The sequence below is a fragment of the Uloborus diversus genome, chromosome 8 (genome assembly GCF_026930045.1).
Source record: "Uloborus diversus isolate 005 chromosome 8, Udiv.v.3.1, whole genome shotgun sequence".
Lineage (NCBI taxonomy): Eukaryota > Metazoa > Arthropoda > Arachnida > Araneae > Uloboridae > Uloborus > Uloborus diversus.
In genome coordinates, this window is record NC_072738.1 from 136,642,471 (window position 1) to 136,669,344 (window position 26,874).

The 26,874-nt window shown below is 32.8% G+C and overlaps 1 protein-coding gene across 1 annotated transcript in view; it reads right to left on the minus strand.

Annotated features, from left to right (window-relative positions):
* LOC129227286 (uncharacterized) overlaps positions 1–26,874 on the minus strand; it is a 63,509-nt gene that overhangs the window by 25,896 nt on the left and 10,739 nt on the right. The window contains exons 6-16 of the mRNA XM_054861822.1: positions 26,573–26,806; positions 26,040–26,179; positions 22,599–22,705; positions 20,793–21,045; positions 19,345–19,522; positions 15,366–15,611; positions 12,831–13,052; positions 11,691–11,908; positions 10,957–11,048; positions 7,062–7,186; positions 5,897–6,016 (exon numbers count right to left, since the gene is read on the minus strand). Coding sequence (XP_054717797.1) covers positions 5,897–6,016; positions 7,062–7,186; positions 10,957–11,048; positions 11,691–11,908; positions 12,831–13,052; positions 15,366–15,611; positions 19,345–19,522; positions 20,793–21,045; positions 22,599–22,705; positions 26,040–26,179; positions 26,573–26,806 — 1,935 coding nt within the window. The remainder of the gene's footprint in view (positions 1–5,896; positions 6,017–7,061; positions 7,187–10,956; positions 11,049–11,690; positions 11,909–12,830; positions 13,053–15,365; positions 15,612–19,344; positions 19,523–20,792; positions 21,046–22,598; positions 22,706–26,039; positions 26,180–26,572; positions 26,807–26,874) is intronic.

Consider the following 26,874-nt stretch of genomic DNA (forward strand, 5'->3'; position numbering starts at 1 on the left):
AAGAAAGAAATGGCTTGGTTGGTCAAGCCTGGGGAGTGCCAGGGAGGCGGCATTAAACCGGTCGGGATGGAATGCCACGCTAGCGGCCTCATGTGCCACTAGGCATTAAGATAATCAAGTCAATTCATTTCCAAAGACGTCTTCTCTAGTTTCAAAATATGACTCACTAATTATATTCCTATTTGGAGGGCTTACCTCTTAAATATCTAATAATTGACTAAGGTAACAATAAACCGGTTATTATCTTTCATGAGAATGTTTAAAGTAGCTTTCAAGACTCTATATTGTTGGCAGACTTCGTTAAGGTCCATTCCACTATTTCTGTAAGCAACTACATGCTCTCACTTGTCCGCTGGCCATCGTTTATTAATTTTTGCATTTTTCTGGAACAGCAAAAGTATTTGAAACTCTAATATTATGCTTTAAATTTTTAAATCAACTGAAATTTTTCTTTAAAAAAATCTAGTTGAAATTATAATAAAGTAAAAGCCTTTTTTATGAATTACAGATTTTTTTTTCATTATAATCATATTTATTTTAAAACCAATTGAGCAATTTTCAAAGGTAATTGAGTTGAAAATACAACAATATTTGCAATTTTCCATGAATTAACCACTTTATCAGGTGATCCATTCGTAAAAACACCCAGCGGTCCAATGATAGCAACTGCGTCATTTTGAATATTCTTATAGGTGTTACTGATGTGACGAATCATAACTGAAACATGAAGTATGGGGAATTGTCCTTTAGGACTCGACCGATGCATCGGCCTGGCCGATGCATCGGCGCCGATTGTTCAACAATTTATCCATCGGCATCGGCATCGGCGGCCGATGTTAAATTGCAGGAAACATCGGCCCATCGGCCTTAAAAACATCGAAAAGCCGATGGAACTGGCCGATGTTTTTGAAAAAAAAAAGGACCTTTGATGTTTTACTTTTTAATACAAAGTAAAGGTTGTTTTCATATAAAATTTTTTACTAAATTTCAGTATGAATTTCTATTTTAGTCACCCCTGAAAGAGTTTTTAATACTGCATTCAAGTACCAAACAAGTTTATTATTGCGTTGTTCCTTGCTGCTGGATGTACGTATGTACCTCTCATAAGTCATAACTCAAAAATCGTAAGCTGTAGAAGGATAATTTTCGCATGTGGGGTGTGCACTTCCAGTTGTGCACTTCCCTTTTTGTTTTCGATCGGGTGTTCTGAAAAGCCTGTTTACTCATTTTTTGTGACTATTAATTACTTATTTCAATGCAAAACTAATATAGCGTCTCAGACTGACGATCATTTGGTAATATATTGCCGAATTGGACACCTTGGAAACAAATATGAGATGGCAAAACCGGTTTTTGTGTCATTTTGTTAGATTCCGGTTGAGCCGACGGTAATTCTTTATTTTTTTGATATCTATATACATAAATGGCTACTTCTGTGGGGATATCCGGGGTAAACTTCAAAACTACTGGACAGGTTTTAATCATTTTTTCACCATAGATAGCTACATCATCAGGGAGCATTTTAGGCTATAATTTATTCCTTTAAAACTTAGTTTTAAAAAGTTATGGTGGAAAACATTAAATTTCATGTAATTTCCCCATGTTATGATTAAATATAAAACCCATTGTTAGGAAAATTCGTTGCCTAACAACAGCAATATTAAAAGTAATCACAATGAAAATTTTGAATCAAGGCTTCTCCGGAGCAAGCATGACATTTATTGCTTTCTTAGGAGTTGTATTCTCATCTTTATACATGAACTAGCTGTACCCGACGCGCGTTGCTACGCCAACAAAAAAATACATCATTATACTGATTTTCATGACAATCGGTTGAACGGGGCAGAAGTTGCTACTCTGCAGTGCCACCTGGTGGTGAGTGGCTTCAATGAGCATATTAGGCACCTTCTCCGTGGAAAAATACCCATATATAGCAATTTTCATAATAATCGGTCCAGGTATCAAGTGAAGCCGTGACTATACTCAAATTTTGTACTCACGCAGTTTGCAAGATCAATCAATCGCTAAAAATATCAAATAGAAAAAGTTTTAAATCCCCCCCGTTGCATGAAAAGCCATAAAACAATAAAGAAAGTATTTATTTGTTCAAACTCAAGAAAAATGGCAACAGCTAACTTCTTATCAATGAGATCTTTCACGCGAATTAATTTCTGCAGCCGATCATTTTATTCGTATTTATCCAATGGATTGTGACTTAAATTGGAATAAAAAAGGAACTATCGATCGGATTTTTTTCGAACTGGTCTATAAACATTCCCAGTACCAAATATAACAAACGGTTTCAGCCAAATCTGCCGGGTAGTTTTTGAGTTCATGGATGACATACAGACAAACATTCATATATATATATATATATATATATATATATATATATATATATATATATATATATATATATATATATATATATATATATATATATATATATATATATATATATATATATATATATATATATATATATATATAATATATATATATATATATATATATATATATATATATATATATATATATATATATGGCTGCTTCTGTGGGGATGTCCGGGGGTAAACTTCAAAAGTACTGGACGGATTTTAATAATTTTTTCACCATATATAGCTATATTATCCGGGAGCAACTTAGGCTACAATGTATTCCTTATAAACTTAGTTTTAAAAAGTTATGGTGGAAAACAGTAAATTTCATATAATTTCCCCATTAAATGATTAAATTCGCAACTCCAATAAACTGTAGGGGGCGCAGCAGCCACTGTCTAATGGCGGATGAAAAAGGTAAAACAAAAAAATACCGTAAAACTTGCTTTGACGCGTAGTGAATGACATTAATTTTTCATCGTGTTTGTGAGAAGCCTTCTTTTCTATTCTTCTGAAATTACATTACACCACAAACTGTTAGAAGCCTGTAGTTTACCCCAAAGAAAACACGTGGAATGGAATGTTTTACCTTTTTCTTTAGCATTGGTTTTTCACCTCAAGGTAGCGTATTCGAGATATGGAGTCGCGAATATAAAACCCATTGTTACAAAAATTCGTTGCCTAACAACAGCAATATTAAAAGTAATCATAATGAAAATTTTGAATCAAGGCTTCTCCGGAGCAAACATGAGTTTAAAGTCATTTAAACTTTTGGAAACTCTACTTTTTGCACCCTTAAAGAAACCTAGTAGAGAGCTTTTTTTTTTTTTGCATGTGTACTATTTAATTAAATAAAGCGCACGGTTTTTTTAAGTGATCTTTGTTTTTGTTAGTTTGTATTTTGGAAATTCTTCAAATTTTTATATGCTTAAATTCTTGCTTTCGTTTCTAAATTAATATTCGTTCGTTCTTTATACTTATTGCTATTTTACTTTTATGAGTAAGGAAGAGCTCGATTTTTAATCACGTCAAAGCGATGTGTTTTGAGTTCTTTCAGTTAAAACAGAAAACGAAAGAAAGTAGCGATTGTTTCTCGCAATTATGACTCACCCAGGCAACGCCGGGTATTTTTGATAATTTGTAATATAAATCACAGTAATGCAGTCTTTTCTGTATCGCTTCGGCGGAGTTACAAGTTTGGGGCCCGTCGAAATATATTTTGGGGCTCTATTTCTCTATCACAGAAGTTGAAAAACATTTATCACAAGCATTTTTCTAACTCCTACGGTGCCACTATGGTTATAGTGCCTCTCGCGCAATTGCAACATTTTCTATATTTTAAATCCGCCACTGCACATCAAAACAAACTCGGGTGCAAGTTTTGAAAGGGTTTTTCTGCTCAATGTTTATGATTATTTTGAACTCTATTTTTTACGACTATTTTTTGAATTTCCAAGAACACTTGCGCGTCCCTCCTCCCACTCCCTCAATTTTTGAAATTAAACTCTAGTTGTACTTTTGAGTTCTTTAAAACTAACACCATTCATAAAATTAGAGATTTTTTTCAAAACCTTTATCTATTGTTTAGAAAGAATTTAGAGCATTAATGTTAGAAATTGATTAAAGACGTTTTGAATGGTGACATTATTCGGAAATCGAAGAGACTTTTGAATTTTTTTCTTCGGAAGTGCTGATATAGATTCAGAAACTCTTCCAATGCGTTGGTTTTAGCGGTTCTGTACTGAAAAAAATTAGGCCGAGGTTGGGGCCGAAGTGTGAGTTACTGCAAATCAGAGGGTGACCCCCCCCCCCCATTTTGTAATGCGCCATCTTTTTTGCGATCGATTTTTTTCTGTCGTAAGTAACTATTTTAATGTATTTATATAAAATCAATGAATAACTTATTTTCGTTTCTTGTGGAAAAGTTTCACGGATTTTCTATTATGTAATTTTTTAAATTTCAGAAAATTATTGTTATATTGAACAATTTAATTTGAACATGTTTGTAAAGCTTCATAAAAGATTAAACAATCAAATTGTTTAATATTATGTGTGAAAACAACAGATCAAGTAGTATATGTATTCAGTTATTAACTTGGTATAGATATTGAGTTTGTTTATTGTAGCTGCGTTTTAAGAACCTCGCTCTTTTCATGGCTTTTTCTTTTTCAGCAAAATTTATGTCACTGTTTTAGTTTTCTGAAAAATGCAAAATTTTCTATTCATAAATTTTAAATAAGTATAAAAATATTCCTATTATGATTTAATATTGTAATTTATCTGTTACCTTTTTTGTTTAATTTGATGACTAAAAAATGTCTACGTGCAATCTTACCACTTTAATTGCGTAATTTGTTGAAGGTTTCATTGTTTTATTATTATTATTTTTTTTGGGGGGGGGGGAATGATTAAACATAGTTTAATGTTTTTTAACTATGTTTAGTGTTCCTAAATCCATACATCATTACAATCTTTTTCTGAAATCTTAGTTATATGTTCAATTTGTATATATATAGGTGACTACTTTGTAGATCGATGGGCTTCGGTAATGTGAACTATTCAGGGTAAGGTTTTATACAACTTGTCCTCTAACTTTTAGATCATAATACGTACATATGAGTTTTCAACTTACTATTTCATAAAGTTTTTGAGTGACGCAAGTTTACGCGCATGAAGACATCACTAGAGAATTTGCGATAATTAACTGAGGAGGCGTTCAAAATGGATATTTCGGTCATCTATATGTTCTTAGGTACATATGCATGTACAGCAGATGTGCCGAAAAAACTTGTGAAGTTTAAATTGGGTGATCGTAAAATAGAAATTTAGGTCAAAATCTGATTTTTTTTTTTTTTGTGATTACAATTCCTTATTCGTAGAACGGAAGTAAAGTGAAATGAATCAACGATCTTTTAAATCCCTGACAATTTTATCAATTTATTTCTGTTTGATTTTTTTTTCCATCGGCCAACGGCATCGGCCATCGGCCATCGGCAATCGGCCATTTGGAGGAAAACAATCGGCCATCGGCCATCGGCCATCTTTGAACAATCGGCCAACAATCGGCATCGGCCCATCGGCCAAAAAATGCCATCGGTCGAGCCCTATTGTCCTTGAAAGGGCACTCTTTTAAGTCAATCTTCAAGTTTAATTGATCATTGTTATTTAAAGCATGTTATAACTAAATGAAAATCTCAACAATTAGTAAGATAATGGTAAAAATCGTATCTGACCGATTAACATTATGATGAAGTAATTTTAGCTATTTGACGACTCTGCAGTAGACTGTTTTCAGACAGAGGAAGGTACTAAAATTGATTACGCGTCTGCACGAACTCTGGTACGGGAAATATCTTCGCTGTCTAGTTATGGAAGCGGCCCATTGACGGCAACCTTCCCCTACTGTGTCTTTGCATAATGTTAGCAAGTAAAGTTTAAAACTACATAAATATCATACACTAATGATTTTTTTTCTTATTTCTAATTACAAAACTTCTTTATAATATTGTGAAAAATACCTTTCCAAATATTTCAGATTCTCGGCTCGGCGTCAATGGCTTTCCGGTTTTCATTCCAATGTATTCATTAATCTTGTCTAAAATCATCTTTGAGGTCACTCCTTCAATATTTATTGCAGTCTAAAAGAATTTTTAAAAAATGTTTCGGTAAACATATTTGAAAAACATGATTGCATCTCATTAAACAAACCAATATGAACATTTAACTTTAAGCAAGTGCAGTGAAATGGTAAAATCAATAAAAAATGAAAGAAAGAGAGAGAATAAAAATCGTTGAATTTATTGCAAAGGACAAAAAAAAAAAAAAAAAAAAAAAAAAAAAAACAAGTGTCTAAACCAACACTAATTTAAAGTTATTTTGTCCTTTCAAAATAAAATACGAAATGAGAAACAAATAATTTAAACTTTAAGAATACCTTTATCGTTATGTAATGTATTTTTACAATACGTATTTAATACATCTGGTTTTACCGTAAAAAAATTATCCCTTATAAGTCTTCTCATAATACTTTAGAATATTTTTATGTGATGTATGTTTTGCCAAAATGTTGCAAAAATAATAATAATTATAATAATAAACATTAGGTCAGTCTATTAATAGTTTCTTGAAATTAAGGAGACTGCAAATTCTAAATAAGTTTCTTTTTTTAAATGTTAGCATTGTGCTTCAGATACTCTTTAAATACAGGTTGCAATTTTTATGTGCTGGCCGGTATTTTATTCCGAACGAAGAGCAATAGATTATATATCTGTAAGTTTTCAACCAATAACTTACACTACTCCTTTATTTTCAGTAGTCATTCACAACTATAAATACTGTTTAAGGCTTTCACGGCCGGCCTCAATATGGGGAGATAACATTTCCGGGCTTATTGGCCGTGGTCTAAATGGAGTAGAAATTCCAGACGTTTCGGCTTGCTTTGCTGCAGCCATCATCAGTGGTTTGAGTTTGGTGAGACTGAGCAGTCTCACCAGCAGTATCACCAAACTCAAACCAGTGATGATGGCTGCAGCAAAGCAAGCCGAAACGTCTGGAATTTCTACTCCAATTAGACCGCGGCCAATAAGCCCGGAAATGTTATCTCCCTATTTACAACTATATTTGAGATCCTCATTGTAAGTTAATAAAATAAAGAAAGTGAGGAAAAAAACTAATAAAAAATACCTGAGAAGCAACTTCATGCATATTCCGTGTCATAAATTTAAACGCATGGTATATGGTGCTTGGAACAATGGATTCACCACTAGAAGTGTATTCGAATCTTTCTTCGTGGCCATATGAGCGAAGGTCTGGAAAATAAAAATAGAATAGTCGTGGAAATTGTGAAGAAATGCACACATACAGTCCGATCACTGATGAGATGTAATAGCAATTATCCAGTTTACAGGCATAAACGGACGCACCTGTTAGTTTGCTGGCATGGCAACAGAAGTTACTGTAACAGATGTGCATGTGCAATTGCCTCCTAATAATTTAGATACAATTTGAAGAAACGGCAATTAGTCCACTGTCATTTTGTGTAACTAATATGCCTGTAGTTGTTATATGTTTAACTAGTGGTACCCGCACGGCTTTGCCCGTAATAGAAAAATTAAAAGGTCTTTTGGTTCGCCTGTATATTTACAAATAATGTATGGTGAATTTTCTCGCCAATCGGCTTGTACCCATGTTACGGTTCCACGTTATGATAATTTCGTCTCTCGCCAATTGGCTTGTGCCCATGTTACGGTTCCACGTTATGATAGTTTCGTAATTTACTCGTCCATCTTATGATATTTTTTTCTTAAAATTGGAATCGAAAAAGAATCGCATCGAATTTTCGAAAAATCGCTTCGAGATGCACACCCCCATGCTACAAACTATTTTTGTGCCAAATTTCATGAAAATCGGCAGAACGATCTATGTGCTATGCGCGTCACAGAGATCCTGACAGACAGAGATCCGGACAGAAAGACTTTCCGCTTTATTATTAGTAAAGAAAATACATCTTACTACACAAAAAAGATTTTTTTAAACGTAATTCTGATCTTACTACTTTCCTTTTACAAAGTGAAAAGTGATTTTTTTTCTGTTTCCATAGTGTGCTCTATGTGTTTCCTTTCATTTTCATCCAAATGAATAAATAAGGTGGTAGTGACGTTAAAACCCACTTCCATAAAAATTCTATTGTTGTTTTCCTTATTCCCCTACTAATTCATCCAGATAAAATCGTCTCAACTTGGCCCCTTGCCAATTTTCATGGCTGACTTGGCTGGACAGCACAAGAGTAATCATGCTGATAAAAAATCCAGGTGGTCATTTATAGGTATATACAGTGGCTCCCAAAAGTGTTCGTACACCTTGAAATTTTGTAGTAAAACCAAAATAACGCAAAACTGAATTCGAATATGAAGTCCAATTTTTTTTCACGCCATTCCTATGCCATTCTGAATAAAACCCAGTAGTTTTTTTCAAAATATTGCCAGATTTTATTTTTGAAATTTGTCAAAAAACGAAGAGAAAAAGAAAAAATACGCCACAAAAGTCATCGTACACTGAAATATTTTCGAATAAATTCATGATTAAAATTATCACGTGTCGTTTTTTTGTTATTTTTGTACTGTGTTGACACTGTAAAGTCATTTAGCATTAATTTTATGTTTTTTTATTTCCTAATATACTACTTATTATTTTTAAATGGCCGGTATTCGTAAAAAACAACAAACACGATTCGAAATTTGATTTTTTTTTTTTTGCCTTACAGTAGCCATAAATTGGTTTAAAATGTCTCTAAATTAGGTAATTTATACCATTCTATAGTGAAGTGCTTGACAAAATGCTTTACATACAAGAATCGAATCGGAAACAAGGTAAGAAAAGGTCAACTGGCAAAGTTAACAATGGGTGATCGGAGGTTTACAGTTAAAAAACTTATGAAAAATACACATTTGAGCGCTGAAGAAGTTTCTGCAGAATTGAATGAAACATTTTACGTTTAATTTTCACCTAAAATTGTTCGCCAAGTTCTCTGATTAGCTGGATCAAATGGGATCTCATCCCGCAGAAATTTTTGTGTTCGTGCGAAAAACAGTAAGCTTACGATTTCCGTCGTAATATCCATGATAAATAAGCTCAACACGTTTTGGAACAACGTCTTACTTATAGATGAAAATATATTCAACATTTTGAGTTAAATTGTTGTGTAATTGTAAATAGAAGAAAAAATGAGGAATTTAATCTTAAGAACTTAGTTGGATCAGTTAATCAGGACGGTGAAGGTGTTCTAGTGTGAGGGTGCATTACAGTATCAGGACTTGGAAATTTCGAATTTTTTGATGAAATAATGAATTATGCTGGTCCTTTAAATATTTTTAAAAAACAATTTTAAACTATTAACGCAAAATTTGGTAATCGGAAACAACTTTGTTTTTTATCAAGATAATGATAAGAAGCACACGTTTGCGTTTGGTGCCAAAGGGTTTGGTCAAAAATTGTCCCTAAGTTTAGAAATATCTCCTCAATCGCCAGATTTGAACTTAATGGAACATATTTGGAGATATCTGGTAGCTAGATTACGAAAATACACCATTAAAACGAAAAGCGAACTCGAAACAGTAAGACTCGAAGTGCGACTGAACACTTACTCAGAAATTGCACAAAAAAAGAAAGAAAAAAACAATGAAATCTATTCCCAGACGTTTAAAAGCTGTTGTTGATACTGCATGATATTCTACTAAATAATAACTTTGTAAAAAGTTAGATCATTTACTCATTTTTTGACATTTTTTCAAAGTGTACGAAGACTTTTGTGACATTAAATTTCCGGCAATTTTCAGTTTTTGATTTTTTAAAAATTATGTTTTAAAGTTTTATTAAAAATTTTCGTGTAGTTTTGTTAAAAATAGATCATAGATTTTATAATAAAATACCTATTCCGAAGTATTAATTCTAACCAATGGATAACGACCTATTTCATTGAAAGTCGTAGGTGTACGAACACTTTTGGGAGCCACTGTATATATATATTCCCATAAAAAATTAATAAATATGACTTAGCCACGACGTCAATCTTTACTAATAATAAAGATGAAAGTCTGGACATCTGTCTGGATCTCTGTGACTCGCATAGCAAGCCAGAAAGGGAAACGTTCTTCCCCCATTTAAACTATTTCTAAGGCTGGTTTCTATTAAGCGACATGCTAAGATTTGAATCTGCCAAAACTATGCAGATAGGCCGTTAACTGTAAGTATACAGGTGAAACAAATGACCTTATAATTTTATACTAGGGGCAAAGCCGTGCGGGTACTGCTAGTGGAATAATTAAATAAGGACATTTTAAAACGTCGTTAATTCAAGTATACTTAATTTTTCATTGGATATTCAGATTACTCCTAATATAACGTCTGATTACAATAAAAAAAAATATTTCAAAACACTTTTCCCTATTACGGTATAACTTTGGCCATGGATCTACAAAAACTGCAAATCCTTTTTAAGGATTAACGGCTTGAGGCCAAAGACCGCCCAAACGTATTTATATACGTGCAGACTGATAAGGCATCCAAACGGTGCAAACCAGTCTATGACCAACGTAATTTGGCGGAGAATTGCAGGCGAGTAAAATTCTTGGTACTGACTTCATTTTGGCTATGTTTGCAATTCTGCTTCTGGAGCCCTCCTGGAAACGCAGGAAGGAGCCAAGCTATTATAGTATGCCCATCTAAGTTTACTTTCAACTTCCAGTGATACGAATGGCTTTAAACGGGAAGCTGCTTGAATATTCTACGATTCTTCCAGGATAATTTTTAGGAAGGTTAATGAAGTCTAGCGGAAAACGTTCCTGGTTTTTGCGAGATATATTACTGGTAGAAATTGGGCATATCAGCTGCCCATTATTTTCCAGGAACGTTTCTGAATAGTTTTTACAGTGCGAATGCGGAAAAAAGAAATAGGGCATGTTGAACGAGCTATTTCTCTTTTTCCTGCAAACTCCAAGGGTTTTTAAAAATCTATATTAGTATAAGCCGGCTTAAATACTTTTTAATGTCTCAAAAGTAATGGCCGAGTAAAATAACTTACCATCGTTATATGAATAGTACAAATTCTTTGAATGTTGATATCCTTCATCGACTCTCTTTGCTTGTGAAACGACCATCTTGATGCGTTGAGCTCTAAAAAATAGTCAATGATTTTTTAAAATGTCGCCATCATAAATAAAGATCGAAGTAAAAAATGCATTTGTTGCATTGAATATGCACTGTGATTTGTTCTTTAATTGTTTTCCAAATTTAATGGTCTGTTGCACGAATTTTAATTTTTTAAAACAACTGAATTTGTTGATTTTTACAAAAGGACTTGTGAAAGCTTTACTGCTGAAGTAATTATAGGTACTGCATTTAAAAAAAATAAAAAAATCCTCGGATTAGTTATAGAAGTGTTGGTTACCTTTCCCATCTACCGTTAGTTTTGCAAAGCTATCAGATTAATATCCTATTTGGTAGAAAATTAATGTTTTGATTCTTCTGGCGCTACAAAATTCCTTGTAGTCTTATTTTTTTTATGAATTTCAAAAAGTGCTTAAAAGCTTGCTATTCATCCTACAGCTTTCGTAAAACTGGACTGCAGTGTTTTTCTAGAACACAGTGTTTAATATATACAAATTGCTATAACTATCGACAGTTCGTTTTAAACGGCATATTTTCAACTAAGCATTTTTTTTTACATAAATTCCCTAAAGACATTTTGCGAATTTTCTATTTCATGATATACAAATAAACGCAACAATTAATAGCCCAAAGTAACAAAAAACTTACGTCAGTTGATCACAAGGCATCGAAGAATTTCCAAAAGTTTCCAACGATGATGTGACGTAACTTCCAACTTCTAAGCTGGTCTCATGCCATGTATCATGAACGATATGTTCCAGTAGTTCTCGAGAAGGCTGAGATCTAAGAATCACATTAAAAGCTGCGTTTCTTACCTTAGCTTTTTCAGTTCTGTTGAAAAATATTGGAGCTGCGATTTTCAATACCTATTTAAAAGATATATTTAAAACACATCATAAGTGTGTCGCTCGTTTTTATATAAACCCAAGATTATTCATTAGTTTTAATATAAAACTGCAATATTTGTACCTATAATAAATTATGAAAGCTCCAATTGCCCATTAATATAATATATATATATATATATATATATATATATATATATATATATATATATATATATATATATATATATATATATACAGAGAGCTCCAATATCCCATTAAAATATATATGAAGCTCCCATTTTTTTATTAAATAATATAAAGCTCCAAATGTCCAGTTTTTGTAACAAATTATACAAAGTTACGATTGTCTACTTATATAGTATTATGTTTGCAGAGGAGTCAAATTGGAAACGAAAATATAATTAATATTTTTATTTCCTCCAATGTTATGTGAAGGATATGATGTGTATGTAATTTCTATGAAAAATGGAAACTTCGCAGGCTTTTAGAAAAAAAAGCCGAACATAAATTAAATAACATACAAAATAACACAATAGACTGGTGTACATGTTCTATGTACAAACTGTAAAAGGTAAACAAATAATGAATGCTAGAGAAAATAAATAACTGCTGATAGTCTGTTGAAAATTGATGACATTTGGATCAAGTAAATTGTAAGATGAAATAGACCATATAATATGCTAAGACTTGATAGGTTCGTTTTTTTTTTTCAACTTTATCGTTAAGTTTTTTCTTACACTTAAATTTGCTTCCTCGCACATAAGAAAATGATATTGAAATTTACTGTTATCATTAATCTTGTTTTTACATTTTTAAAGAGTTCCTTTAAACTGTTTCATGAATGTTTACTCATTAACTATTAAAGAAAAATATTTTTAATTGATAACATTAAAATTTGAACTTTTGAAGAAACTGCCAATGAAAGTAGATGTTCACTTACCTGTTGAGGATATTTATTGATGTTGTTGTGAAGAGCAAAAAGAGTAATAACTTTGAAGAAATTGACTTGACTTGGCGAGTACTGCTGAAAATCTTCGGCAATACCAAACGAATACTCAGCCAATTGCTGCACAGCTTCCAAAGTGTTTATTTGGGACAATGTTTGGATATAAATTGCTTTCTCTTGTTTACTTTGTGTTTGCTTCAGTTTTTGCACCAATTTCTGAAAGTAAATTAATATTAATAATAGGTGAAACATTTTAAATATAGACAAGATATAATTCGGAAAACGTTGGTAAACATAAACATTACATAATAACCATAATGACCTGTACTTTTTATTTAAATAAAAAAATCTTAATCATTAATAGTTCTACTTCTTTAGAAAAATTATGAAGGAACAAGAGCAGCCCAAACGAGTTGCCCTAAATTTCATGAAATTTTATAAAATAAATTAAATCTTCAATCAGAAAACTTGATTTACTAAAAATATTCAGAAACGTCACTGATTTTTTTTTTTTTTTTTTTTTTTTTTTTGCTACGTTACAGTATTTCACTAAACTCCACTGTCCACTGGAAAAAACAATTATCTTTTGTGAAAATATTCCTGAATTGCTATGAGTATCATGACTGCTGTGATTTCCACTTTTGTGAACAACATGTTTAGCTACTAGTGTGAAGACATACTCAGCTGCTCTTTAGTTATTTCGCCTTCAGGTTTGCTTCGTCCTCATCAGATAAACGGACCCTAAACGAGGGAGAACTGCACTCTAAAATTTGTAGCTTTGCAAAACTTACAAGCAAATAAGCTGTCCAATACTTTCTTATAGTCTAGTTTCTTATCTTCGCTCATACTTGTTTTGGGAGCTTTCCTAAAAAATGTGGAAGATTCCAAGATATTACAATAAAAAATGCAGCAGTGATTTTGGAAAGTTCTTAATATACGGTTCCACGTTAATTTCAGGAAGGTTACTGACTGTGAGCCTGAAACTAAGATGTTTTTTGTAGATATTGGCAGAAATTGGCGCAAAAGTGGTCCATTATTTTCCACTAACGTTATTGAATCTTTTTCAATGTAGTTATCGTTTTACGGTATCAAACTGAATATTTTCCACGTCTATGTCCAACTAAACTAGAAAATCTAAAACACATATTCTTTATTTTTATTTTGACATGTAAAATATCTTCCAACTTGGAAGTTTTTGAATTCTTATAAATATTTTCAAAAATAAATTGTAATGTCCGAATAAACAAGAGCACGGATAACTCATTTAATACGCAAACTAATTTTATAAATAAGCATACTGATATTTTATTGCAGAAAAGAACCGAAACTACTGAATTTACATTGGATCGCTGAATGCGAAATAAATATTTAAGTGTATCAAATCGATATTTGATCGACTTCGATATTTCTCGATAAGTGATCGATCATGTTTAACCTATTGACTATCTCCTGATTTTTCATTTTATTCATTTTTCTTCTGTTTTACAAGATTTTGAAAAAACACGTGAATTAAAAAAATAGATTTTTTTTTCAATTATTCATCAAAACGTTTTACTTTCTTCTCAATAGATGGTTCCCGGTATTTCTAGGTTGACAACTATAATTCAAAAATCCGATTTTTTTAGTGTATTTTTTAACAAACAACATGCTGATTGTTAGTATAATTTCTGCCGATAGCGGTGAAGAAATGGTTTGTGGTTTCCCGCCACCAGCGGTGAAAAAATGGTTTAATTATTTAATTGTTTAAAAAATATCTTATTATTTTATGAAAGGTTACATGCAATTGTTTTTATGTAACTTTAAATAACCTTAAACAGAGTAATATGTCATTTACGATAGGTTTTCTGAAAAGAAGTTGAATACATGCAAGGTCTATTATGAGCGATTGTTGCTCCTATTAGCTAAAAATTCTGGCTTCTGGTCTAATCAGAAGAGTGACTTACGTGACGTAAGTAAGTCTCCTGATTCGTCATTCCATGCATCCACTAAATACGCTTACAGGCCTTGACAATTTTCTACTTTTCTGTGTTAAACCGATACAGCGCATGTAGCCACTAATCAAATTCAGCGTTTTAATGCAACTCATGCATCCACCAACCATATTTAATGTTTCAAAGTTTGTTCATATTTTTGATTGGACGGCACCCAATTTGACCGCAAGAGGCGCTACTGCGAACCACTGCATCCACCAATCAAAAATGGCAAAGTAATGGAAACAGGGGTGTCCTGTAGCGCCCTCTTTGTTGTCATGGGTTTCAACAATTGCCACGGCCTATAAGAATTAAGTGGGGCCATGGTCATTCTCACAGAAACATCAACTCGGTTAATGATTCCTACTATCCTATCAGGTAATATATTTTAGTTTTGTTTTCTTTTTTCATTAAGTTCCGTTAGTAAATCTGTTAATTGGTTCAATTAATAGAGTTACTAACGGTGAATCCAAGCTTAATTATATTGGCAAAAAATTATGCAAACACCTTTGTTTGAAAACACATAAATTTTGTTTATTATTAGAAACATTTAACTTACTTCTACAATGCTTTTTACCAGCGCCGTTGGACATGTCGATGACTCTGTTGACTCTGATGATTCAGAAAGCTTTAAGCTGCTGAAAGCCTGTTGATAGTTTCTCATCCATGATGAAGATGATGGCGACTCTTCTGAAGAAATTGGGTAATTCTTGTTACATGCTTTGTTTATGACCTTGCCTACCGTAATAAATGCGGCTGAGTGTAGAAGGTGATATTCTGAAACAGGTCTTAGTTCCCAAATTTTCTGTAAAATTCAATAAAAACAAGATCTAAGATATAGTATATCAAGCCATTTTTATGCTTAAAAATTATAGAATATATAAACAGAAAGCAACAATTTTACTTACAGCAAATAATAGTAGAGAGTTAATTTTAAAGAATGATAATTTATTGATATTTTCTATTACTGCAATGGCAGTATCTAAATCTTTATATTGACTAACAATAACAATAATAATAATATTATTATTATTATAAATCAAGAAAATAGCAGAAACATAAGAATGAAAAAATATGGATAATAGGGGAAGGTTGCCGTCAATGAACCGGTTCCATGCACTGTAAAAACGATTCAGAAACGTTTCTGGAAAATAATGGGCAGCTGATGTGCCTAATTTCTGCCAGTAACAGAACTTGCAAAAACCAGGAACGTTTTCTGCTAAAATTCAGTAACCTTCCTGAAATTATCCCGGAAGCTTCATGAAAAATTCAGAAATCTTCCCGTTAGAAGCCAGTCGTGTCTTTGAAACTTTAGATTAAACTTAGGAATGCATAATATAATAGCTCGGCATCTTCCTGATTTACCAAGGTAGTTCCAAGCGCATTATTGGAAACATGGCCAAAGCTACGCCAGAATTGCAAGTAAATGACGAGAATTTTCCTCGCCTGCAATTCTTGCAAAGCAAAGTAGTCCATACTTATTCGCTCCCTTTGGGAACTTCATTAGCATGGACAAGCCGTAATCGGGTCGAAGACGATACACTTTATAAATACGCTCAGTTAATCTTTAAATTGGGAGCTAAAAATATTTTTCACAGCGATGAAAAGACTGCATTCATGCGACTTATAGCAATTCAGGAAACTTTTTGACACGGATACTTGGTTTTTATAGGAAGTGGGTAAAAACCATTAAAATCCCGAAACGTAACTCGGAAATACTCAGAAACGTTTCGGAATTCTTTTACAGTGTGACTAGATCGCGAAGATATTTCCCGTACCAGAGTTTGTGCAGACGCGTAATCAGGTTTAGTATCTTCCTTTGTCTGAAAACAATCTACTGCAGAGTCGTCAAGTAGCTTAAATTATTTCATCATATTGTTAATCGGTCAGAAATGATTTCTACCATTGTCTTACTAATTATTGAGATTATCATTTAGTGCTTACATTACATTACATGCTTTGAATGTCACTGGTCAATTAATTGTGAACATTGACTTAAAAGAGTGCCTTTTCATGTACAATTCCTGATACTTCATGTTTCATCATGATTCATCAAAGCAGTAACACCAATAAGAATATTCAAAATGGCGCAGTTGCTATCAATGGACCACTAGGTGTTTCCACGAATGGATCACCTGACAAAGTGTTCATTCATGGAAAATCTCAAATCTTGTTGTAACTTCATCTAAATTACCTTTGAAATTTGCCCAATTGTTTTAAAATAAATATAACAATAAAGAAAATAAACTCAGTATTTCATGAAAATTCTTATACTTAATTATAATTTCAAGGCAATTTTTTTATATATAAAATTGGTTAAATCATAATACTACAGTTTCAAATACTTTTGCTGTTCCAAAAAAATAAAATACAAAGCTAGTAAAATATGGCCAGTGGACAAGTAAGAGCATGTAACGTGCTACAGTAGCTTATAGAAATGGTGGTATGGGCCTTAGCGAAGTCTGCCTACAATATATAATTCCGAGACCAATTTTAAACAGTTGCATTAAAAATAAAACCACTTTGTTGTTACCTTAGTCACTTATTAAAATTTTTGGAGATAAGCCCTCCGAAATAGGAATATGATTAGTGAATCATATTCTGAAACTTGATCAGAAGTTTTTAGAATTACTTCCGAAAAATTGGGAGAATTGGCCTTTCAAGAGGCTGAGAAAAATAACATGTCCCACAGATTTAATTAAGACAAACAAAAATCTGTTAGTACTATATTCTCTGGTAGTTAGAGACTTAAACTTCTGGTTTCAGCAATAAAATGGTCAAAAATGTTCTCTAACATTTTAGAGAGCAAGTTCAATCGAACGAAAATTTTCAAAATTGATTTAACAAATTTCTCAACAGTTCAAAAGAGATAGAAAAGATATTAGCTAAGAACAGTGTTGCACAGGTTGCGAAAATATCAAGTGGTGCTCCAGATGGGATGACAACAGCTGTGTGTTGTGTGAGTGATGAGATTTTTTTATGTTCCTCTTATCCAAAAATAAAATATTTTAGAAAATAAATATATTTTTCTATCACTTAATTTTATTTGTAGTGTTTATTGATCACCTTTATAAATATTTGTAAGTTACGCATTGATTTTTTAATTTGAGAATGCGGTCCATCGACGGAAACTCGATGGTTCATCCATAGCAACCGGTAGCCATGAATGGACCACATGCATAAATATTAATTTTTAATTTTAATTTTTTTTGCACTGTAAAAACGATTCAGAAACGTTTCTTGAAAATAATAGGCAGCTGATGTGCCCAATTTCTTCCAGTGACATATGTTGGAAAATCCGGAAACGTTTTCCGCTAAAAGTCAGTAAACTTTCTGAAATTAACCCTGAAACTTTACGAAGAAGTGCTTAATCTCTTCTATTAAAGCCAGTCATGTCTCAAGACCCCCTTGAAAGATTAAGTGGGTTTAGTGTTATTGATCAGAGCCTTCCTGGTTTACCAAAAAGGCTCCATAAAATTAGAGCAACCACGGCCAAAGCTATGCAAGAAGGAACTAACCATATCTCTTGCCTGCAATTCCTGCCTTGCAAAGCTGCAGCTATCCATTGACTTTTTCGCTCTCATTAGGAGCACAGTCAACCTGGACGTATACAGCGTTAGGCCGATACACTTAATCAACACGCTCATTCAACCTTTAAACTGGTTGCTAAAAATATTTTCCATAATAGTGAAAAGTCTGCACGCGTGCAACCTGTAGTGATTCAGGAAACTTTTTTGTGAAGATACTTCTTTGTACAGGAAAATAGGTGAAAACGTATGAAATCCCGAGACGTTCCACGGAAATAACCAGTAATGTTTTGGAATTTTTTTACAGTGTGTGTATATTTATCATGAAAGTGAATATTTTTTTAAAAAGAGAAATATTCTGAGAAATTATTTCTATAGTTAACGTGAAATTAGAGATGGATTTCCTTTCTAAAAAAATCGAAAACTGTTTTGTGGTTCATTGACGGCAACCTTCCCCTCATATTTAAAAATAATAATAATAATTTTAAAATAAGAATAAAATAATAACAATGACAACAACAAAAGTAACTATAACAGCAACGAATTTAATCGTATTAATAATGAAAAAAAAATGATAAAATAAAAGCTTAAATTATAACATATTAAATTTTATAACACACTTTGGAAATTTTAAAATATATGCTGGAGAAAATTTAAACTGTCAGTGTTGGATGCAAATACTTTAGCTTAACTGTTCTGTGATTCAGAAACGTGTTTTAATTTAACAATGAAAACATTTAATTAAAATCCACATTGACAACATCAAAATCTTTTCTTTTATATGTAAGTATTATAATTTTTAGTGTCGTATAGTTTTGAGTTCAATTCAATGGAAGTTTCAAGACAGTTTTAAACTCGTAAATTATATTACATCTTGAATTACTCATATGTTTTGCTTTTTTTTTTAAATATATGGAAGAGATTCCATATACACTATTCTACAATCAGCTAAGTTATTCTCCAAAAGAAATATATTTGTCTTTTAAATAACGACGATAAAAATTAAATTACCATAAGTTCTTCAATAGTTTGTTCATTCGCCTTATGAACATTTTCAGGCAGAGCTTCCAGTATTTCTTTTGCTTCATATACGGTTAAATCGCGTTTAAGATTCCTCTGAATATATGAAGAGATGTATGAAACTGATGATGAGGTGCCAATTGTGCTCAACAAGTCGATCCAAATTTGCCTAAATATAATAAAATCAAGGAACATGAATCTCTCTTAAGTTAAACAAGATAACTTAATATATTTTGCGAAATTCAAACGTTTTCTTTGGCTTGAAGCAAAATTCGTCAGATATATTTTTTTTTATGAATAAAAGAACCAAAGATAAAACTGATGCGGAATCAGCTGCTATAGAGCGCTTAGTGCTATAAAGATTCTTGGAGCTAAGACTGGAAAGTTAAAACGTATCAATCCCTTATACTAAGACACCGAAGGCTAAAACAAACATTTAAGGTAGGCAAACACCGTAAATATTTTTTCTCTCAATATTCATTGCATCTTTCTAAAACTTTATACGATTATTAAATGTGATATAAGTAACACATTTTTACTCTTTATTTGTTTTTAAAAAAAATTTTTGGATTTTTTTAATAAAAAAGCCATATCTTTAGCAAAAAAACTAGCATTTCGTTAACACTTCCAATGCATTCACTTTTTCATAATTTTAATAACTTTTTGTGTCTATCTCTTTGTTAGATAGCTGAGAGTGATATGACTCTCCAATTTGGAGGTGATTAGCTAAAAAGAGGTTTTATGGGTAAATGTTTGAAAAATTCCCCGTAAACCTTTTTTTGCCGTAAGTTTAACTGATCATTATTTCAAAAAAGCATATTGCATGTACATTTTTTTTTTCAAGTTTAATATCACAGTAATATGTTCAAATACCATTTTTGCAAACTATGAAATCTATAGAGTTAATATTTTTTTTTCTTGTGCTGTTGGCGTCAATAAACACTTTGAAAACGTAGTTATGAAAAAATCAAGAAAGAAAAAGTAAATTTCAGTTATCAACAGTTCATTTGAGTTTAGTAAACTTCTTCTAGTTTTATCAGTGGTTCATCGATTTACAAAAAAAATGCAAATTTAAAAGAAGAACACTGGGGCTCTTTAAAAGGTTACAAAATCTCAAAATCGATTTTTTTTTTTATAATTAGGGTGTTCACCAAACTTAATTGCGCATAATAATAAACATCTGGTTTGACGTTTTTCTTGCTTATATAAGTATCTTCATTTACTTAAACGAAGTATGAATATTAAATTTTAATGCTACATACACATGCTGAAAAATTCTACAAATTGAAGAAATGTACAGTGTAATAAACCTAAATGTTCTACATTGTGATACAATTTTTTTAAAGGATTCTAGAAAAAAAAAAAACAAGGCTATACTTTAAAATAAAGTAGCTCTTATAGTTAAAACGTGTTTTCCAAGGAATAATGAATTTTCTTACCTTTTAACCTTTTCTTTATCGGTGGCTTGTGATAAAGTGCCTAACTTTGCAATTTCTTTTTCAACATTTTCTAGGTCACTTTTCTTTAGCATGGCAAGAGACTTTTGCAGCAGGACCAATTTCTCTCCAACTAATGTGCTATCTTTATGCTCAAGATCACCATTTACAACAGTCTCAGCTAACTCGTTTAGAAGTGTTTTAGAAGCTTCGATGGCTCTTTGCGGGTTCTGGTAAATGCAGAGATCGTTTATTTCTGTAAAAAAAAAAACATTTGCTTCATATGTGACACAGATGAGCAATAAAATAAAAATTCTGATAAATATTTTGTGGACTAAAAATCCAGAATGATTAATAGAAGAAGGATTGCATGTGTCATGGACGAAAAATGGAACGAAAATATTAGAAGACAATTTAATCGGTTATTTCAGAAAGGGCATAAGTCCAACAAATGACTCTTTTCCGAATTCAATAAAAGTGTTTATTTTATTCATAAATGGAACTACATTCTACAGGAATTTTATGACAAGTCTAACTATATGTAGGACCATTACCTCACCTTCTCAACTACGTTTCATTTCGTCATCGATATAAACTTAAAACTTTAAAAAAAAAAGGACATGCCATTTCTTCAAGTAAGAACCTGAAAGTCTTGTTTTGAGTGATGAAAATGTAGATCAAAGGAAGCAGATTTAGTTTAAATTGATTTATGATTACCTAAATTAATGATTACCTAATTGAAAATGATATAACAAAGTAACAAAAATAATTAGTGAATTTTGTATGAAAAAAAATGTTATCTTAAAAAATGTATCTAGTATTTTCCTCTTTCTTCCGTCTTGTTTTTGTGAAGTAATGAAGTCTGGTGTAAAAAAATAGAAAAAATAAAAACTAACAAACTGAGAAGAATGCAAAAGTTCCACACGTGTATAAAACTATTCATATTCATCAAATAATATAATCTATTGACATCTTTTTCTATCTTTCTCTTGTCTAGTTTTGTGGACCAAGTTCGATGATATTCCGCAATAACATTTCCATTCAAGGAAACTATGTCATTCAATGGGAAAACAGTATACCAGTCTCAAGCTAAATATTTTCGACATCATTGCTGCTGTGCATTTTTAACACATCTGTAATGGTCAACCAAAGATTTAAAGACACAATATGAACAACGACCGCACACAAATGATGTCACGTTTTGAGGAGGGAGACAGGCTCATGATATTGTGATGGTTTTTGACCCGGGGAAGAATGAGAAACAAGAAGTGTGATAATTATAGTTGATTTTTTTTCTAATGGAGCTGCGGAGAGACGCAGTGTCTTTTACTGACCTAGTGCGATCCCTCGGCATAGCAACCATTCTTTCACGCGGCACCACTATCGGTGGGATTCTATTGCCATGAGAATTTCGACGCCCAGTTTCCCCACTAGATGGAAGCACCTGGGCTCTATTTGATGCGAAACAGCACTAGAAATTTAATTTTTCAAAGAGATACTCCATGCCAAACGAGTACCCGAGGAATCCTTTAAATGCCACATAATCATACAACATGAACTCAATTTTCTGCATCTTAAAAATTCACCGACGAGAGCCAGGAGCGAACCTACGCTTTTGGGCGTAAGAGACCCGCGTCTAACCACTATATCACTCTTTTGGTGTTATGGTTGAAATAAAAACAGTTTAATTTCAAAATGTGTATTTAATATCTATCGCATGTTGTGACAAGGGAAGTATAGAGGGTAAGATGAATTATAACACTTGGTGACAATGGAGGGAGGGGGTCAAAGAAAGGACAAAAAATTTACCTTGTTCGTTGATTTCTTTTTCATAATCATCTAAATCTGTGTATGACTGTTGTCCGTTCGGTACTCTAATGGTATCCCGTGTATTTTCCTTATGGCTCATATGGACGCTGAAAAGTTGCATAACAGAAAATCTTCATTAACACCCAAAAATGTTAGGTCAAGGATTTTATAAAATTGATACTGACACAAGGTAGTGTCAGTGACGGATTAATAGTTTGGCGTATCCCTTTTATGTTTCACATAACTAAATATAACATTTATCATGAGCACTTTTGAGACACCCTCGGGTTCCTATTATTGTAGAAGACCCCTCGCAGTGGCGATATTTGCGACGTGGTAAATCCACACTGAAAAAAAAAAATTCCAAAACGTTACTGGGTATTCTCCTGTTACCTTTCGGGATGTCAATGGTTTTTATCCACTTCCTGCGAAAGTCAAGTATCATTGTCAAAAAGTTTCCTGAACTACTACACGTTGCACGAATGCAGACTTTTCACTGTTGCGAAAAATAGCTGTTACTCCCAGTTTAAAGATTTATAAGATATATTGACTTCAGATCGACTACGGCCTGTTCAGACTCATTAAGCTCCCAAAGTGAGCAAATAAGTTTGTGGACTACGTAGTTTTGCAAGCATTGCCAGGTGAGCAAATTCTGTGGCCGTACCTGCAATACTGCCTTTGGAATTTTCTTGATAAATCAGAAAAAAAAGGTACCAATCTATCATATTATATCTTCCTAAGTTCACTCTAACTTTCGTCTGGCTTCAAATGAGGGGGGGGATGGGATAATTTCAGGAAGGTTACTGAAATTTAGCGGAAAACGTTCCTGGTTTTTGCAAGATATGTTACTGTCAGACATTGGGCACATCAGCTGCCCATTATTTTCCAGGAACGTTTTTGAATCGTTTTTACAGTGCACCACAAGGTATTGCAAGCTCAATACATAACTATATCTGAATAAAATCACTATGCAAGAAAAGCTGACACTACACCTCCACGTATAGAATATATATATATGTATGCGTTTCTAAATACTTTGGCTGACGCGACACAGTTTACGACCTTAAATATATCCCCCCCCCCCTTATGGGGTAACATGAATAAAATGCTTGGTGAGTATTTCGACTTTGAAGCTACATTACGACTTTTACTAAATATCTGAGTTAAAACTGAAAAGTTTGTTTTATTAAATCAAATAATGGATTTCCAAGTAATGGATATAGTTTAATTAAATAGTAGGATTTGAGTTTGAACTCGGTTATTCTCATCTCTCCTCTTCAAATCTATAGGGTCTAATTTAGAGACGGCGTCTTATAGAACACCTGGTATACACGGTTCAAGAAAAGGAAAACAATTTTTTATTCAAAAGAATTGTTAATTACATACCTTACCCCTTTGTTTATTTTTCTACGTAATTTCTATACTTATTTGAATATTTTTACAGCATTTAACAAGCTTTTGAGTGCATAAGTAATATAAATTCGTAGCCTGGAAGGAAAACTATTCTTGAAGCTAATTTCACTTCATCATTTGTGACGTTGCGCTCGCCACCATGAAACTCCTTTGGGTAGTGAACCAAGTGGAAATCAATAGGCGCCAAGTCCAGACAGTACGGTGGGTGATCCATCTATTTCCATTCAAAAGACTTGATCCGAGTTCGGGTTTTTTTCGCTCTATGGGACACTAACTCTTTAGGCGTCAAAAACCTTAATTGCCGATTAATTTCTGGTGCTGAAACATTTCTTGCAAACAAAAACCTAATCACTAACCTTATTTCACACTCGGAGGGACAACCGATTGCCTTAACATAACAAACTGACACTTTCAAAAACCCACAGCAACAATAACAAGGGTGAAATTCAAATACATACGGTAAATCAGGTTTTACTTTAAAAAAAAATCGAAACGACACCGATCATTTTCGTGGAATTTTTCGGAGTTTCACAGGTTTTCATCAAGTTTCTCTGAAAAATGAAGTATCTTTGTCAAAACATTTCATGAATTGCTATAAGTTACACAAATACCGATTTCTCATTGTTGTAAAAAATATTTTTAGCTACTAATTTAAAGATTAACTTAGCTTGTTTATTAAGTGTATCGGCGTTATTTGGACTACGGTCCGTCCCGCTTTGACTAAGCTTCCTAGTGAGAGCGTAATGTAAGGCTCTGGATTTCTGAACTGGTCATAGAACTGTAGGCAAGTGCGATACTTTGTACTTACTTACTAGCAATTCCGTTTCAACTTTGGTCATGGTTACAATAATGCATTAAAGAACTTTCTCGGAATACCAGGCTGGAGCCGAGCCATTTTCTCTAAATCGTCGAGAGGCATGATTGGCTTTTATCGAGTTGAGTTCTGAATTCTTCAGAAAGATTTCAGGATAATTTCAAGAAGGTTACTGTTTTTTAACAGAAAACGTTCCTGTTCATTTCAAGATATGTTACTGTCAGAAATTGGGAATATTAACTGCCCATTACCTTCCAGGAACGTTTCTGAATTGCTCTTACAGTGAGAGTGCAGTCTTAAAGACAAAACACAATATTTTATGTGTCTATTTATTGAAAAGAAAGGGAATAATCTAATGTTAAACATTGAAAACTGTTTCTCGCTCTCCCAACTGAGATTATTTTACTTTTCGTGTATGCAATGCGTTTGCTGTGTTCCGTACATAAATGCTTTTTCGTTTCAAACCATATTTTTTGTTAATTTATGTAGCAGAAAGAAATCTGCCGCTAAGAATGTGTCTTTGAGCTGCAAATTAAAACGAGCTGACGTGTGCATCAAATGACTTCCTTTTATTCCAATTTAATGTCATTTTCTCATTATTGGCAATTTTAATGTAAATCAATAGTTTACTCTCTAAATATTACCAACAGTTGCCAAATCGAAACCAGATTTTTAAAAAATTTTTGCCAAAATTGTCGCCAAGTTGGCGATAAAACTTGGTGACCAAAAGACTGGCGATATATGGCCAAGAGTCCGCAAAATTATAACACCACTTGAGTTTAGATCAAAATTAACAATGATTTCCCTCCAAAAAGGAGCAAAAGACCCCCTATGGAACATCCGAATGCAACCAAAAGGAAAGGTGCACAACTAGACCCCACTAGAAGTCTACGTACCAAATTTAAACCTTTAAGGACATACCGTTATTGAGTTATGCCAGATACATATACACATACGCACATACATACGTACATACAGACGTCACGAGAAAACTCGTTGTAATTAACTCGGGGATCGTCAAAATGGATATTTCGGGTCTGTACGTTACTACGCATATATCCACGTGTGGTCGAGTCGAGAAAAAAAACCCCAACATTAATTCGGAGGTGAGCAAAATAGAAATTAAGGTCGATTTTTGAGTGAAAATTTTATCGCGAATACAATACTTCCTTTTTTGTAAAAGGAAGTAAAACTGAAAGGAGTTTTTATCTTACCGGATGAATATTTCCATCTTTTGATCGTAGGACTTGGCAATATGGTACTCATCAGCGTCAATGTCTTCTGGAAGTAATACATTGTCCTGCTTAACCAAACGATGATGATGGTTATAGTACATTTTCACATGCGATTGATGCTGAAAATAGAATTAAATACACTTAACGTGCTTTTTCTCTCCCAATTTTAGAAAATATTTTTTCCATTTAAATAATTCAAGCAAAGTCCATTCGATCAGTATTTAATAACAGAACTGCTGTATAATTATGAGGGCTCCTTGTGACTTCAAAGATATTTACATTTTACAGTTAATTTCTGCTGCTAAATGCATTTTCGACTTAGAATAAAGCATGATACTAGCTGCAACTACTGAGTTGTTTTCAAAAGATCTATTATTGGCTTGTGGCTTGCTTGGTCAGAAACAGAATGATTATTACATTTGAAATATATTAAGCATAATTTAGCTCACTATGGTACAATTATGCTAAAGTTAAAAAAAAATAATAATGAAAATGCGTAATATTATCCTTACCGGCTCAAATCCACTTGGACATCCGGCTCCGAATTTGTTGTCAGTCCAGTTATTTTTGCAGACAGCTGGGCAACCTTGCAGCTTAAAATTGTGTTCGAACACGTGGCTGGGATACCTAATGTTCTCATAATTGTCAGAGCGACTGACGTTCAAGACATTCCTCTCCAGTGGAAACTCTTCATATGGGCTTGATGTTATGACATACTGTGATTGATAATCCCCTACTGGACTTTTCTGCAGTAAAACAAGAACGAAAACCCTTTATTATGGTAACAGATTGGGTAACGGCATCGGTAACAGAC